Consider the following 16990-nt stretch of genomic DNA (forward strand, 5'->3'; position numbering starts at 1 on the left):
TCAAGTTTTCCTTGCAATCTTCAAATCTAAAAATTAAAAAAAAAAATTTTTTGTACTTTGTTTTCTGTTTTGTTTTGGTAAAATTACTTTCCCTAGATTTGTATGCAAGACTAAGATCAAAGCTTTATTTTTAAATGGCTTTTTGTTGCACCAAATGTTATTATTAAAGAGCTGCCAAATGAGTTTGATTCCCAGACCAGGCTGTGTGTTGTGTTCTTGAGCAAGACAATAAATTTCACGTTGCTCCAATTCACTCAGCTGTAGAAATGAGTTGCGACATCACTAGTGCCAAGCTACCTTGGATAACATCGGTGCAATCTCATGGTCATTCATGACCAAAGGGGCTCTTTATGCTTTGTTGAATCCAGCAGTAACTATGATAAAAAAAATTATTGCTGCCTTTTATGAAAAAAGATCTAAATTATTGACCAGCAGAATATATTTCTGCTCCACAATTTGTTAAAAACAACTATAAAAGAACCAACTTGTTTGTCTTTCATGCTTGCAATTAATTTGTCTTTAAACAAAATAAGATTTTTCCCTATATTGACTAAGTACAATTTTTAAGACGTGTGCCTTTCAAATATTGTCAGTATTTATGGTTATGTAGTAAGAAGCTTGCTTCCCAATCACATGGTTTGGGATTTAGTTCCATGGCACCTTGGACAAGTGTCCTGGGCCAACCAAAGCCTTGTGAATAAATTTGGTAGTTGGAACCTGAAAGAAGCCCATCATATGTGTATATGTGTGTGTGTTTACTGACTCCTTGCCTTGACATTACATGATAGTTGTGAGTCTCCCCATCACACAAGCGATGTTCTTTGTATCCTATCTTCCATGATATTTCTGGTCATGGAGAAATATTACCTTACTTGGAAACAGTTGAGTTTGCAACAGGAAGGGCATCTGTCTGTAGAAAAATCCACCTTAACAAAGTCTGCCCAACCCATGAACATTAAATTATGTGACAATTTAGGACTCATTAAACTCTAAATATTCAGATTATAATGCCAAACAAGGAACCTCTATGTGGTTGCTACGTCTGTGAGAAGTTGCAGCTAATTCTCCCTCAAATCATACCTACCCTCTTTATATAAAAAAGACAGATACATTGAATAATATACTTATATAATAAGGTGGCTTGAACATCTTTGATCATGAGTATATTGGCTCAAGGTTGAGGCTAAACAATGAGAGCAAAACCTCAGTTGATTGTTATTTCTTCTGCAAGTGTTTACTGAATGGTCTCTTCTAGAACCCATTCAATCTTTCCAGCAAACATAAAACCACCAATCAAGACATTGGGGTCTTCAAATAAAGTATTGATTATATTGATTTGTCACACAATTTGAAGAGTGATCATTACTTTTAATGACTGTAACACTTATAGTATGCATCTCCACTTTTCTAGCTTACCAGAACTAGGGATTGCAATCTAATTAATGCTTGTAAATTTCTGATTAAAGTAATTAGCTATTTCTACCTATGGTATTGTCTAATTAGTAAACTGAGCCAATGAAATCAAACATCTTTATTTAAGAACTCAACACAATTTTTATTGAGTCCTGATATTATAATACTTAGCCTTGTAAGCTAGCACCCTCACAATTCAGCCATTTCTTTAATCCACTTAATGCCAATCTATCTGAGACCACACCACTCCTCATTCTATGATACAAAATTCCTATTTCAAAATCATGAAAATTGCAACTTTCCATCAAATTAGTTAATTTATATTTCTAAAACCAGTTTAACCATTTTGTTATCAACCCGGCTGAAACCGGTTCTGTACAAATGTCTTGTTTTCAGAAGTTTTGAATTAAAATCTTCCACTAAACCATAGTCACAATTTATGCTCCTGACACTAGCTGAATGATAACTAAGTTATTTTACTAAATTCTTTGCTATATTTAAAGTAATTGAAAGAAACACAGAGCATCTCAAAATAAATACAGTAACGAAAGGGTTAATAATAACAAAATTATTTCAATAAATTCTTCTTTATTTAATTGAAACAAAAGCAGTGTTTTTCAACAGAAATATGGTGACAAAAAGGTTAAATAAAATATTACTATCTTAAAATACATTTTCTGAAAGTTTTAACCAGTTTGTCTAAATGATCTCAACTTTGTGATGATAAGGCACAATGGCTGTGAGGTATAATACTAGACTATAAACTACAATGTCATAGGTTCAAGTCTTAGTTGTGCAGTTGAGTGAGGTTCACAATCTGCTTGTTCAGTTTACCTCTGCAAAAAAAACTTAAAATGATTCTTTCTACCTACTAGTTAAGTATTTGGCATCAGGAGTATTAGATTGTACAAAGAAATTTTCTAACAAGTAAACCATGAAATGACTGTGTTCTGAAGAAGTCCACTTCATATCCACATAGTTCTGGGTTCAATTCTATTTGTGTGGCACCATGGTCAAGTGTATTGTTCTGACTACTGGTATTTGAGTGGAATTAGGTAGATAGTAATTGTCCAATATATATATATATATATAATCATTATAGATATAGGGTAAAAAATTATTAATTTATAATTAATAAATTTCACCGAGTAGTTTCGGTATATATATATATATATATATATATATATATATGCTAGCATGGAAAGCGGACGTTAAACGATATAGTAGATAGAGGAATGAATGAATAAAGAAACGCACAGAGAAAAATCAATAATCCAGTGCTTTTGAATGAAAATTCCCTGAATGATATTTGTTTTGCCCAACTTGCTAAAACAATCCCTTCTCACTCTCACCATCTAAAAATGTAGTGAATTAATGATTAATTAGCCCATTTGAAACCTGTAACCAACAATTTTCTATCCCAAATTGTGATATGAAACGAGTCTCTTTTGTTTGATTATATTTTCTCTGTTAATGATTAATCTGAATTGAGTATAGTCATCATACTGTTTTTAAAGATAATCGTTTTTTTCTTATTAACCTAAAATTTCTGTCAGCTATATCATGAAAGAAGTATTTTAGCCATAATTGCTTTATTCACTGCTCATTTACTTTTGGGGTGTTCAAATTTTTCTTGCACTTCTGCAGCCTGGTCACTGACACAGAAATTGTATAACTGACCTGGTCACAGAAGTGTATGTGACAAATGTTGACATTTCAAGAAATAACAGAAAGTGAATTCAATATTTTTTTTTTTTAATAATTTTTCTCTGATTAAAATGACTCTTTTGTGATGTGACTGTTACAGTTTCAATATACAATCTCAGATCGTACTACTTGCCAAGTGAATACAACTAAAGTTTGTGTATTTAGGGTCTGTAATGATTCCATTATTCAAAGTTCATTGAAACGGACGTAAAGAAAGTTTAAAAGCCTATGACTGACAGCAGAATTCATTTCAGATTGAGAAATATTTGCTACATAAGAATATATACATATATATGTTTATATGTGTATGTATATATATATGTGTGTGTGTGTGTGTGTGTGTGTGTATATATATATTTATATAATAATACAAGTGAAACGAAATGACTGCAAACCACAAACTAAAATCATGTGACTGATTTGCCCCTTTAAAAGCTTTCTTTTATTCTATAACATTGAGGAGCATAAATTTGATTTCTTTTTCAATAATTTTAGTATTTAATAAATTTTGGTCATTTTTTTTTTTTCTCAAAACTGCATCAGAGATTTACACTTTACTCCTAACATATTATGTGTTGGTACGTTTGAAGAAAACTATATTGTTTTGTGTTTATAGTGTTTTTATAGTGGGCAAGTTTTATTTTGGCCTATACATGGTTGGCAAGTTGGTAGAGTGTTACATTTTAATATAGGCAGCAAACTGTAAAGTTGCTGAGAATTTGGTTTCTAAACTGGTACTTTTTCCTGCTCTTACCTACTGCATGGAATATTTGACAGTCAGCTTAATACATCTCTCTCTCTCTCTCTTTCTTTCATTCTAGACTATCTCCTGATATCTTCCACGCCCTCTGATATTGTTTTTCTCTCTCTCCTGCCTCTCTTCCCATGCCTCTCTCCTTAAAACTTTTAAACAAAATACAATAGACTTTCAAGTTGTACATATGTGCATATTCAATTATTAACTCCCAACTTTTCTATATCTCAATTATCACTCATTGGATTGCATTTTACTTTTAAATTTTCTCAATACTCACTTCAATTTTTGCATATTCTTTTGCTTCATCTTTAATCCTCTCTAATCCTCTTTGCAAAACAAAAAGAAAAAAAATTAACAAAACTTACTAATCCATCAGCTATTTTACTAACCTTTAGCAGTTTCTTGTTTATTACTTTTCAATTGACATTTCTAATCAGGCAAGTTTTCAGGCACCTGTTTCCTGGTACCATTACCATTTAACTCTCTTCACAAACTGGTTTCTTCATTACCCTTCAATTTGACTAACTCTCAGATAAGACTCAAATATCTACATCTTAACCTGTTGCATATTTCACTTTTGCTTTTGTATATTAGGTCTAAATATTACATCATCATCATCATTGTTCGACCGTGTTAGAGACAATGGAATTTATCATGCTACGCCAGCCTTCACGGTCCATCATGGCATTATGGAGGTCCTGTTGCTGGATGCCTGTATCCCTGTAGATTACATCAGGGTAGGAGAGTGTGCGCCCTCTCCTAAATATTACACAGAGGCAGACATAATACACATGCTCATCCTTGCACTCACACAGACGTCTGCATCCGACTTCTGATCAGTGTTGGGTCATTTAAGAAGTAATTATTGACAAGGCTTGCCATTTATGAAAGTTAACAAAACCTGTTGTGAAATTATTAACCTCGGCAACAGCACGTTATGTTGGAGTGCTACAGGGTTGAGCAGATGCAACATCTCACAGAGATGGAGTCTGACTGATACTCTGCTCAATGGGTCACCTGGGAGGACACCAGAATATGCTAACAAATGGTGAATGCAATAACACACTGCAATGGCATATACCTGCAACCCCTGACCTGAGTGCTACTATTTGTTGTCTTTCTATGGTCAAGCATTTAATTATAAACAATCACTCCACTGCCAAAATATTTAACATCCAGCACCATTGTTAACTTCTTTCAGTCATTAGACTGCAGCCATGCTGGGTTCATCATCCTAAAGGGGTTTAGTCTAAGAAATCGACCTCAGTGCTCAAGTCTGGTACTTATTCTATTGGTCTCTTTGCCAAAATGTTAAGTTATGGGGGACATACATAAGCCAACACTGGTTGCTAAGTGGTGATGGGACAAACACCAAGACACACACACATATGCATAGATGGGCTTCACTACAGTCTCCAGTTACTAAATTCACTCATAAGGCATTGGTCAGCTTAGGGCTATAGTAGAAGGCACTCATCCAGGATGCCATTCTGTGGAAATGAACCTGAAACCATGTGGTTACAAAGCAAGCTACTTAACCTCACATCCATGCCTGCACTTATATTTCAATTTGTAAAATGAGTTATTCATTAGAAGAATGACTAAAGTTTTCTGGATTTCTGGACCAGGCTTTTTGTGTGTGTGTTTCTGTGTTCTATCCTAGCCTTTGACTATTTCATTCTTAATTTGTGTTCAGTCTAATGGCATGTAAGTGATAATTCAATGAATGAGGATTATGCTGAATAGAACACTGAGACATAGAAGCAGGCATGGTTTGTAGTTAATAAGTTTGTTTCACGGCTGTTTGGTTCCAAGTTTGATCCTACTGTACCACACTTTAGCCAAGTGCCTTCTGTCATAGCCCTATATTGACCAATACCTCTTGAATGAAATTTGGTTGATGAAGACTATAGGGAAGCCCACTGTGTGTGTGTCATCATCATTGTTTAACATCCGCCTTTTGTGCTGACATGGATGGAACAGTCTGACAGCACCCATGACCCTGCTCGAGTGGAGAGGAATGCAGGGGACATGCCTGTATGCAAGGACAACCACAGTCTTACTTAGCCTGAGGTATCTTTTGAAGCACAGCAAACTGCCAGAAGCCTCTGTCCCCTGTCATCCCTTCTGTGAGTCTCAACATCTGAAGGTCCTTTCTCTACTCCTTCTACATGTTCCCTTTACAATTAGATATTGCACACACACACACACACACACATATATATGTCATCATCATCGTTTAACGTCCGTTTTCCGTGCTAGCACAGGTTGGACGGTTCGACCAGGGTCTGCACCAAGCTCCAGTCTGATCTGGCAGTGTTTCTACAGCTGGATGCCCTTCCTAACGCCAACCACTCCATGAGTGTAGTGGGTGCTTTTTACATCCCACCAGCACAGAAGCCAGTCAAGGCTTTTTACGTGCCACCGGCACAGGTATTACAACTACAATTTCCATTTGATATTTATTTTGATGATATATATCGGATGGTGCTTTTTATGTGCTGGTGGCACGTAAAAAGCACCATCCGATCGTGGCAATTGCCAGCCTCGCCTGGCCCCCGTGCTGGTGGCATGTAAAAAGCACCATCCGACCGTGGCCGTTTGCCACCCCCATCTGGCAGCTGTGCCGGTGGCAAGTAAAAAACACCCACTACACTCACTGAGTGGTTTGCGTTAGGAAGGGCATCCAGCCATAGAAACACTGCCAGATCAGACTGGGCCTGATGCAGCCTTCTGGCTTCCCAGACCCCAGTCGAACCGTCCAACCCATGCTAGCATGGAAAGCGGACACTAAATGATGATGATGATGTATATATGCATGTGGGTTTGTGTTTCTTTAAGCAATATGAAGAAAGAAAAAGAAATAAACCAGTTCTTTCAATCAAAGTCCCTTGTAATAATTGTTCTACCCAGGTACACAGACAATCATTATAAATACAGCAAACTAGTGTTGACCCATTGGAAACCTGTAACCAATGATGCTATTGTTCATAAATCATATAATCTTCCAGACTACTAAACTCATTTTTAGAGTTTATAAAACATAATATATACCCTACACACACCTTATTCAGTCAGTTCTAATTACCGATTGTCATCAGGAATAAAATGCCTGATGTCAGTTGAGATTTAGTGTATATATAAATATCATAAATATATATTCTGAATATACAGTAAACAGTCTGCAAAATTCTGATCTGGATGACCACAACTAATCTTGGATATTTAAGTTTATGTGCTCCTTTGGTTATAACCTAATAAATCCACCCATGAAGTTCACATTATGAAAATCCAAGACAGTCCATACTTTCTGCTTATTATAACAGAATTCAGACTCACTAAGACTACTAGTTAATCTAGGATTTGGGGTAATTGTGATATTCTGATGATCTTTGCTCTTGCAAATTGTGTTAATTAATGGTCAACATTTTCAGACAAATGTCTCAGAAGGAAGACCTAGGGGTAGACCAAGAATGAGACGTTTGGAGAATATCTATTGTCTCTGTTGGTTTTCTTTGGAAATTCAGCAGGAAAGTCTAATGACGGTTGCTTCTGATAGGACCTTATTGATGAGGTGCCTGAAGACTATATCGTCCATGACCTTTTCAGGAATAGTGGACAGAGAAGATGGTTGGATGGCTGTCTCCACAGAGTGGGCCACTTCAGTGATATGTTAAGAAAATGATGTATCAAGTTCTTTAGAATCTGCAGATCTCTTCCTTTTGAACGGCAGACAATTTCTAGTTAACTAAACACTTTAAAATTTCGTATACTGGTAGAATGTGTCAAAATAAAACTTTTTTCTCTTGGCTTTCTTGAGAAAATTGTAATTTGTTTGTTTAACGTAGTTTAATTTTTCGAATTTTAACCAATCCTATGCTCTCTTTTGAGCTAAAATCATTTGCTGCATCTAAAACTGAGACAACATCCTGTAACTAACCCTAACCCTAAATTTTTTTTTCTTAATTGTTAAATTAATTTAATTGTTACACATGTAAAAAAACTAAAGCAATAGAATTAAATTAATTTAACAATTAAGAAAAAAAAATTTATGGTTAGGGGGGAGGTTTAGGGTTAGTTACAGGATGTTGTCTCAGTTTTAGACACAGCAAATGATTTTAGTTGAATGGAGGTAATCGATTGGTTAAAATTACTGAAATGCTCAGATTTTCAGACGAAATATCTTACAAACCATAAAATTTTCTCAATAAAGCCAAGAAAAAAATGATGTTTCATAAACACATTCTACCAGTATACGAAGTTTAAAAGTGTTTAGTTACATGGAAATTGTGTTGACATCTGCCGTTCAAAAGGAAAAGATCCGAATCTGCTTTATAACTCATTAATAACTTGAGTCTCCCTCCCTCTCTCCACTTGTTACGTGTCTCTCTGCCATATTCCATAACAGTTACCTTCTTTTGAGGACTGGGAGTAGATGGTGCTGCCTTACATCTATGGCAGCATTTAGAAAGGAGGAGCCTGTTCAGCCATTACTTAAGTAGATTTTTTTTTTTTTTTTTTTGCAGTATAAAGACATGGGACACTCAGAGACATCTTGTTGTTCTAAGCCTTGTCTATGGCTCATATTCTCTTATAGTTCTTGACTCCTAGTTGATATCACAGTTGTCAGAATATCACTTTGTATCTCAAGTAACCTGCTGAGATTTTTTTTTGCATCCTATCTTAGCTCATTAAAGAAGCAACCATATTATTCTTGGCAGTTTTAATTGATACCTCTTTTGTTGATTTAGTGTACACTCATTTCTACAGATCTTTGACTCCTTTTCATAAAAAACTGATTTTCTCTTGCTATAGTAAAAACAGGCAGGGACAGAAAAAATAAAATTCCACTGTTCTTTTTCTGTATTTTTCCTTGGAAATTTTCTCAATGACTAATAAAGATAAACTGGTAATGAAAGACCATGGCTTCTGAAATATCTACTAGAATGGATTTATTTATAGGTGCTGAGATCTTGGTCACTTTTTTTATTTTATGTTTTTAACCTAACTCTTCCATTTGGTTCAATTTCTTACATGACTATTCCAAACTGTTCCTATCTTTTCACTTAACAAACCCAACCATCAAACCAAAACATAGTCTGAAAGTATGGATTCAGACGCAAATTAACCTAATACTACAACCTTATGTAAATGGAACAAAACCAGCAGATAAATAAGAACATTAAAAAAAAAACAATTAATAAAGAAAAAAAGAAACAATCTTCATCTAATTTACATCTCCATAATTTTTCTCTCTGTCTGCAGGAATTTGCAAAGTAGTCGAAACACTATCCATAAAAACCTGGTTCTCTGTTTGATGTTAGCTGAAATTACATTTCTAGCCGGTATACACCAGGTCAAAAATAAAGTAAGTATTTCTTAGGGTGCTTTATTTTTTTTTTTTACTTCCTTTTACCTTTAAGGATGTGGACAGTCTTATAAGCAAGGAGAATCTTGAAGTATGCTAATAGGGTTTTATATTAAAAATTTTTATCACTGGTTTTGAGATGATCTACTGGTGTATGGAGTAGGAAATACCTTTGGGTTAGTTTTAACCACTTGCTAGTTGGAGCTAGTTTAAGCTAATGTATTACATTTCTTTCACTTATCATTTTTAACCATCTGATTTCTAAAATATACCCTGGTTTATCATGAATATTTCCTCCCATCTCTTTCCGAAAACTTTGCTGTCCTATGTCAACAGTCTTTCATTTTATACTCCCATATATTTATATACATTCTTATGTATGTGTGTACACACACACACAAACACACACACACACATCTTTCTTCCTTCACAGCCTATAACACTTTTAATTTGGTGTTATTAAGGTTAAATTTTCTATTTGTTTCATTTTTTTTTCTTTGTTTTTCATGTTTTCCCCTCTTACAACTGGTTAGTTTTGTCCATTACCTCACAATACAAACTTAAAAAGAAAAACGACCAATATTAAAAAAAAAAGTTTTATACAACAGTAATAATTACAAATAAAAAATAATTTTAAAATACTTGAGAAGAATCTTAAACTTTCTTATTTTGAAAATTAAGTTTTATGTCATTGTACCATTTTTATAGTCGGTACCATAAAATTGGCTGTAAACCTTTGGATAACATAATCTGAGAATTCTATAAATTATTTTACTTCCACCCCTGTCCCTGAGTAATATTAATCACATATTTATAAGTATTTTAAACAGTTAAGCACATTTCTGTAATATAAATAAAATATTGATTAACTTTGTTTTCTTTCTGCGGTTCAGACTAAAGCAGTTATATGCACCTCTCTATTATTTTGTGATATTGTCTTAATCATATTAAAAAATTAAGTAATTATCACTATAGCTAAAGTATAGTTAAAGTACTTAATGTGAATTGTTACCACCATCACAATCTCTCTGAGGCTCTAAACTTGTTCTGTATTCACAGTTAGAGAAAAATATGATGGTTGTTTTTGACTTGCTGTATGCTTCAGCCACTTTAAGCTGAGTTATTTCAGATTTGAATGTTATTTATGATGTTAGTAAATAAAAAAAAAAAACATTTCTAATTTAGACACAGAATCTGTTTTTTTTTTTGTTTTTTTTTTTAAGTGGGAAGGTGTTGGTTAATTAAAGTGACCTCAGAATTCTGCTGGTACTTTATTTTATTTGATTTACCTTGAAAGAATGAAAGGCAACGTTGATCTGAATTTAAACTCTGAGAGAAATATTGGTTTCAAAATTTTGGCACTAGGCCAGTAATTTTGAGGCAGGTTGGCAAGTCGATTACATCAACCTCAGTTCTCAACCGGTACTTATTTTATTCTATCGGTCCCGAAAAGATGAAAGACAAAGTCAGTCTTAGCAGAATTCAGACTTGGAGCACCACCTTTTACTCACAGTAATATTACTAAGAACAATTGAAAATAGGAAAAACTCTTATTTACAATAAATGCAATGCTAGGTCAACTAGTAGTTGATTTGACCTGATAGTCATTGGTGATTATGATGATAATGGTGGTAGTGATTTTGGTAGTACTTCTGCTTTGTTGGTTGGAAAATTTTGTCCTGGTAGCACATTCAGTGGTGTAATTCTCACCTACTTTTACAACCATTGCTCCTATTAGTATGATTACTACTACTAGTACTACTGTAAGATAATAAATATATAATGGTTTAACCACTTTTAATCAGTTAGTGATAAAAGTAATGTGAATTTGTATCACTGCTATTTTCTAATGAGTCTTGGATTAGAAATTGTCAGGACGATGCATCTGCAATGTGGGATGGTTTAACCACTTTTAATCAGTTAGTGATAAAAGTAATGTGAATTTGTATCACTGCTATTTTCTAATGGGTCTTGGATTAGAAATTGTCACGACGATGCATCTGCAATGTGGGATGGAAAATTTTATTTCAGGAAGTTATCATAATGACAGCTGCTTTGCTCTCTTCTTGAAAGCAAATTGGTTGTAGTTGTAGATATACGATAGTGAAGTGGTTATAGATTATTGCTAAGTAGTTTAGTTGGTTTATTTGAGCAGATTGTTGGCACAGAAGTCACTGATGGATCATTGATCAGTGACAACCAATATCATTAGATATGTAATAGAAAAAAACAAAATGTTGCTGTATTCTAAACTTCATAACTGAACCAGTATTTATTGTAGCCATTGTATTTTTATGCTTGTGTTGTCCAAATATTTCAAACTTAAAACATAATCTATTTAAAAAAAACAAAACAAAAAAAAAAGACCCATATGGAGGATGTGGCAATTACATTGAACTGTTTCTGTGACTTTGTAGAGAGGCTCCTACACTGACTCTTCTTTTTTTATGTGTCTTCATGTGGATGAAACATTTTGTGGCATACATTGCATAAAATACCGATGTCAGTATATACTTGTATCCATCTACTTATGATTTGTTGCTAATATATGCTTGCTAGGTAATTATTTATTAACGTTAGTTAATCAATAGTACCTGTAAAATCAAATTCAATGGTTATTCCAGTATAATGTTGAATATCTACCAAAAAAAAAAAAAAAATAGTTGGCATTTTCTGCAAGCCACATTGCCTCAATAGATTGATACATAAAATTGCTTTCCACGGTTTAGAGTAATCAAATTATGAGTGGATATATGGTTAAAAAGGTTAAACACTGACAACTTGGGTTTTGCAATAATCTGAATATAACTACCAATATATATTTTCTTATTCAGTTGAAGACCAGTGTGTTAGCCTATAATAACAAATTCACTGCCTTATATATATATATATATATATATATATATGTAGACAGGAATTATCCAAAGTGTATCAGTTCAATAACAGATGATTATATATTTCTTTGACTTTCAGTTAAGTCACTTTATTTGACAAGATAGACAACTCACAATAAAAGCTGGAAAGAACATTCTGATGCAAAATAGTTTTTCAATCTTTCATACAAATATTGATCGTTCTAACACTTTATTGATTGATTTAACACTTATCAGCAATCATTGCTAAGTGATATATATATATAAATACACACACACACACACACACACACACACACACAAGCTATTGCTGCTATGACCGTTCAGTACTCAAATCTTTCTCCAAAATGAAAGCAGTTATTTTTACTATTGTCTGCCTATCTTATGATCTTTCTCTCTCTCTCACATACACAAATACACAAACTCACGAACAATCAAAGTTTATAAAAATCAATACAGAATGGGGTGAAAAATGTTACATTCCCTCTTGTTCTTTCTCTTCATTTCCATTCTTGTGCACTTTAGTACATACTGCATTTTGATGTTTGTACAGCTTTGGGATACATGCAGAAGACATTGTTGCAAATCAGCAAAAGAAAAAGAAAATGAAATCTAGATTGTTGTTTTCAGGGATAAAATTCAAATTTTGGTGCAATTTGTTAACCACTGATTAGCATTGACTGCTAATTCCTATAAGTAAAATTTCAACTGGTTCTAATGATGATATGAGTGAAACAGATTGGTTGGTTGAAGGGGAGGTGATAAAGGAGAGACAAATTTGAACATTAACATATTGTTGAAACCGGTATGATTGGTATGCACAACTCACTTGCAATAGCTAATTTCTTAGTTGAGAAGTAACAGTTACTTACATCCACTCTCTTAAGTTTCAACACAGTGAGTTAGATCAAGATTCAAATCACACGTATGGTAAACAGTCAGAAGTCACAGCAAATTCTAAAATAGCTTGAGCCCCACTGAAAATACATGCTGTTGGATTGATACTGGATTTTCGCTTGGCTGAACCACAGTTAGGAATATTCATTGATCCACTTTCCGAAATCTATAAAGAAACTAAAGAGTCTTTTGCTTTTGATCTACATTTGACATTCTCGATATTCTTTTTTAGTATATGATTTCCCATCAAATCAGAAATGAGATTATATAACTTAGAAAAGAGTTTGGAGGTGAAGAAATTAGAATTGGTAATGAGCATTGTGTTTTTATAGCGAGACTGACTGGATTTTGAAATGAGTGGATTGAGTTTCAGGATTTATTGGGATCTACACTGAGAACTATATACCTTCTGTTGTCCCTTTGAAAGATTGGGTAACAATTGAACAACCATATCATCCACATTCACACAAACACACACACACACACACGTATTAAAATGATATTAAAAGATGGGAAGAAATATTATAAGAAGACAGAAATGTACCTACTGCTTTCAACCCACCTTTATGTAAATACAAAAAGAACAATTACCAAAAAAAAATTCAGTTTTGAGGCCAATTCTAAATAGCTTTTATTTAAATGTCTAGATTTACTAATAACTATTATACTTTGTGTAAAAAAGAGGTCTGGTAGGATTCTTCACATGATTCTTCTTGTGGAAACAGTTCAGTATCTTAGTTTTTCTTTCTTTATCTTTGTTGGAAATCTCAGTTGTAAAAGCTTCATCATAAAATTACAAAGTACATATTCACCACAAATGGGAACCCCAAGAGTACCTGAGTTTGATTACAACATATAATATTACCTCATCATCATCATTGAGGTATTTTTTATTAATATCTATTCTCTGTAACTAAAGTGGACAGTTTAAAATCATTATTAGAATGATATGTATATTAGACATTGTTTAATCCTTATTGCTATTAATGATAATAACCTATAAATCCTGTTTCCTTTTGGAAAATTAACTTTTAAATATAATTTTGTCTGTCTTAGCTATGAAGAACTTTACCAGTAACATAGGTCTCAATTTTCTTTTGTTTAGGACATGACATAGGTGCATTCAAACAAGATATTTTTGTGTATTGCTTGGATTTAATTCAAATTTTAACTAGTGTCTGATTTAAATTTTATAAAGACATTCCTTGATTCCATAATTATTTACAAAGCTATCAACAAAGCAAACTACTATAAAAATACATACAAAATTTGAAATCACTGTTTTATATTTCTAGAGCAACTTATCAGTCACACTGGTCTGTTAATGTTATTAGCATATTCTAATAATATTGGGTTGTCCAGAAAGTCTGTGCCGATTTGTAGCAGCTTGCCTTTCGACTTATTTTAGAACGTGATTGAGTCCATAAAATAGGATTTTACTTCACCTCCATTTAGAGCACAGTTTAAGCTATCTTTTCACAGAAGAAGGTTTATGTTCCTATGACCTGTGTTAATTCTGTAACCCTTTAAAATGGAAGATAAGAAAGTTCATTTTCGGCACCCGATGCTTTGGGAACCTGACAAAGATTGCTGCAGCTTGGCTGGGATGTGTTACCCCACCCTCTATATTCACCAGATATTGCTCCTTCGGATTTCCACTTACTCAGATCTCTGCAGAATAGTCTTAATGGTAAAAATTTCAATTCCTTGGATGACGTAAAAAGATACCTTGATGAATTCTTTGCCATGAAACCACCTCAATTCTGGAAAGAGGGTATTTTCAAGTTAAAGGAAAGATGGAGACGCATTGTGCAACAAAATGGTTCATATTTGGTTGATTGAAAATGTAATGGCAACTATTTACTGACCTTTTTCTTTCCTTTAAAAATTGGCACAAACTTTCCGGACAACCCAATACATGGCCAGTGTGGTGATATCTTTTTCATGTAAATAAAGATGAGTTGGTACAAATTTTAGAACCAACCAAACCTAATATGTAATTAGAATGTAAGGCCATTTTTTTTCAAATGCTATTCTTAGTTCTTTTATATAGAAAGCTATTTACTTTATTGTTGTTCCCAAACAGTATAATAAACTAAGATCTTTTCTATGTCTGCCTATCTGAGATCTTTGCTGCAAAGAGTTGTTTTATTATCTTCTAATATACTCGGCCCCCCGAAATCCCTTTGTTGTATTAGCAGAAATCAAACCCCCCTGTTGCATGTTTGCACTTCATTCACTGTGTCTAGTCTATAAATGTTTACCTTTGCACTTGTGACATTCAGTTTCAATTCGTCGTCCATGTCACTTCACTCTCTCCTACCATTTATACATCTATTTTAATAAAATGCTTAATTTACTCAATTTTGGTTTAATGTCTACTTAAAAAAAAAATCAACTTGATACAGTGATTAGGAGAGAGGGAAAAATTAGGCATTATAAATTGCTATCATATTCCATATAGCTGTGTGTGTGTGTGTGTGTGTGTGGTAGTTGTCAAAATATTTCTGCCCAAAATATCATTAAACCAGTGATACTTTAAGACTGTCAGATAACCTGAGATGATAACTGAGTGAGCTACAAAGTAATAATGGTTTCAAATTTTGGCACAAGGCCTGCAAGTTCAGGGCAGTGGGTAAGCCAATTACGTCAAGTCCCAGTGCTCAACTGGCATATATTTTATTGACCCTGAAAAGATGAAAAACAAAGTCAACTTCATCAGAATTTAAACTGAACATAAAATGAGCGAAAATGTTACTAAGCATTTTACCCAACATGCTAAGGATTCTGTCAGCTTGTCACCCTGAAGCAATATTTATAATAATATTATGAGGCCACAAAATTTTTTACTTCATTAATGTAAGAATATTACTTGCATTACCGGTGTCTACACATCTTAAAATATTGTGCATATGGTTGTGTTTTCAATAATTTCTCATCCTCAACTATTTAATGTTCGTTGCTGATCTTTTACTAGTGGCAATCCCTTTCTAAAACGAGATTTGGTCTATTAGGATTATGTTGGCTTTAGATGGAAACTTTACAACTTCTTTGAGTTATCATTTGTCAAGTGATTATGTATGACCTGTTTTAAAACCTTTGAAAATAAGTGATTGATTGAAATCAATCATTACTTAAGCTTCTGTTTAGTGAACCTATCTTAGCTTATTAATCTTAAATTATTATTAATATTTAATTAATCTTAAATCATAGTTAATTATTCATTTCTAAGGTGAGCTGGATGCAAGAATAACCATAAAAATATCATTGCACTTCATAAAAATTCAGTTGTGAGATTTACACTAAAATCTAGAAATTATTGAAGATAATCCTGTATATAATATATTCTCTTAATACATGTATATTATTCTTAATCTCTTAATATTTGTCTTTTTTTTCTTTTGTTTACTTCCAGATTTTCTGCGCTGTGATTGCTGGTGTTCTTCATTTTCTCTTTTTAGCAGCATTTTGTTGGATGTGTCTTGAAGGCATCCTGCTCTATATAATGCTTATTGAAGTCTTTGAGGCAGAATCTCGTCGAACTGCTTTTTACCTTTTTGGTTATGGTAGGTTACTTGTCCCTTTTAATCTACTTTAGGACAAAATGAACAAAGCTGTAAGAACAAAAACGGCAAATGTGTAAAAAGCCATTGGTAATGAAAGATGTAGAGAATGTCTTAGGTTAAAGCAGTAAAAGCCTTGTTTATATATTTATTATAAATATCACAATCTGTTTTCAGTCATGTTACATTAGTAATTCTTTCATTTTATTTAATATCTCTCCAGCCTTAAGAAGAGCATGAATATTACAAAACTCAGTCTTTCTTCTGTAGCCAATAAATTTTTTCATCTGTAAGAACTATATTTGCTTAAAACTCCATCTGTCTAACACCCATGGACATGTTTAAAAAGTTAGAAAACAGCACAGCTCCCATGACTTTCAGAAACATTTTTTCACACCAAGAGTTGCTGAAG

The 16990-nt window shown here is 33.3% G+C and overlaps 1 protein-coding gene and 1 long non-coding RNA gene across 6 annotated transcripts in view; one reads left to right on the forward strand and one right to left on the reverse strand.

Annotated features, from left to right (window-relative positions):
- LOC118764644 overlaps nt 1-15731 on the reverse strand; it is a 23248-nt gene extending 7517 nt beyond the window's left edge. The window contains exons 1-3 of the long non-coding RNA XR_005000462.1: nt 15721-15731; nt 10355-10360; nt 9797-9804 (exon numbers count right to left, since the gene is read on the reverse strand). This is a non-coding gene — a long non-coding RNA (uncharacterized LOC118764644). The remainder of the gene's footprint in view (nt 1-9796; nt 9805-10354; nt 10361-15720) is intronic.
- LOC115214916 (adhesion G protein-coupled receptor L2) overlaps nt 1-16990 on the forward strand; it is a 331915-nt gene that overhangs the window by 285394 nt on the left and 29531 nt on the right. For all 5 annotated transcript variants that reach the window (XM_029783980.2, XM_029783982.2, XM_029783979.2 and 2 more), the window contains 2 exons: nt 9143-9245; nt 16431-16581. In XM_029783980.2, the coding sequence (XP_029639840.1) occupies nt 9143-9245; nt 16431-16581 (254 nt within the window). The remainder of the gene's footprint in view (nt 1-9142; nt 9246-16430; nt 16582-16990) is intronic.

The sequence above is a fragment of the Octopus sinensis genome, linkage group LG8 (assembly GCF_006345805.1).
Source record: "Octopus sinensis linkage group LG8, ASM634580v1, whole genome shotgun sequence".
In the NCBI taxonomy this organism is placed as follows: Eukaryota; Metazoa; Mollusca; class Cephalopoda; order Octopoda; family Octopodidae; genus Octopus; species Octopus sinensis.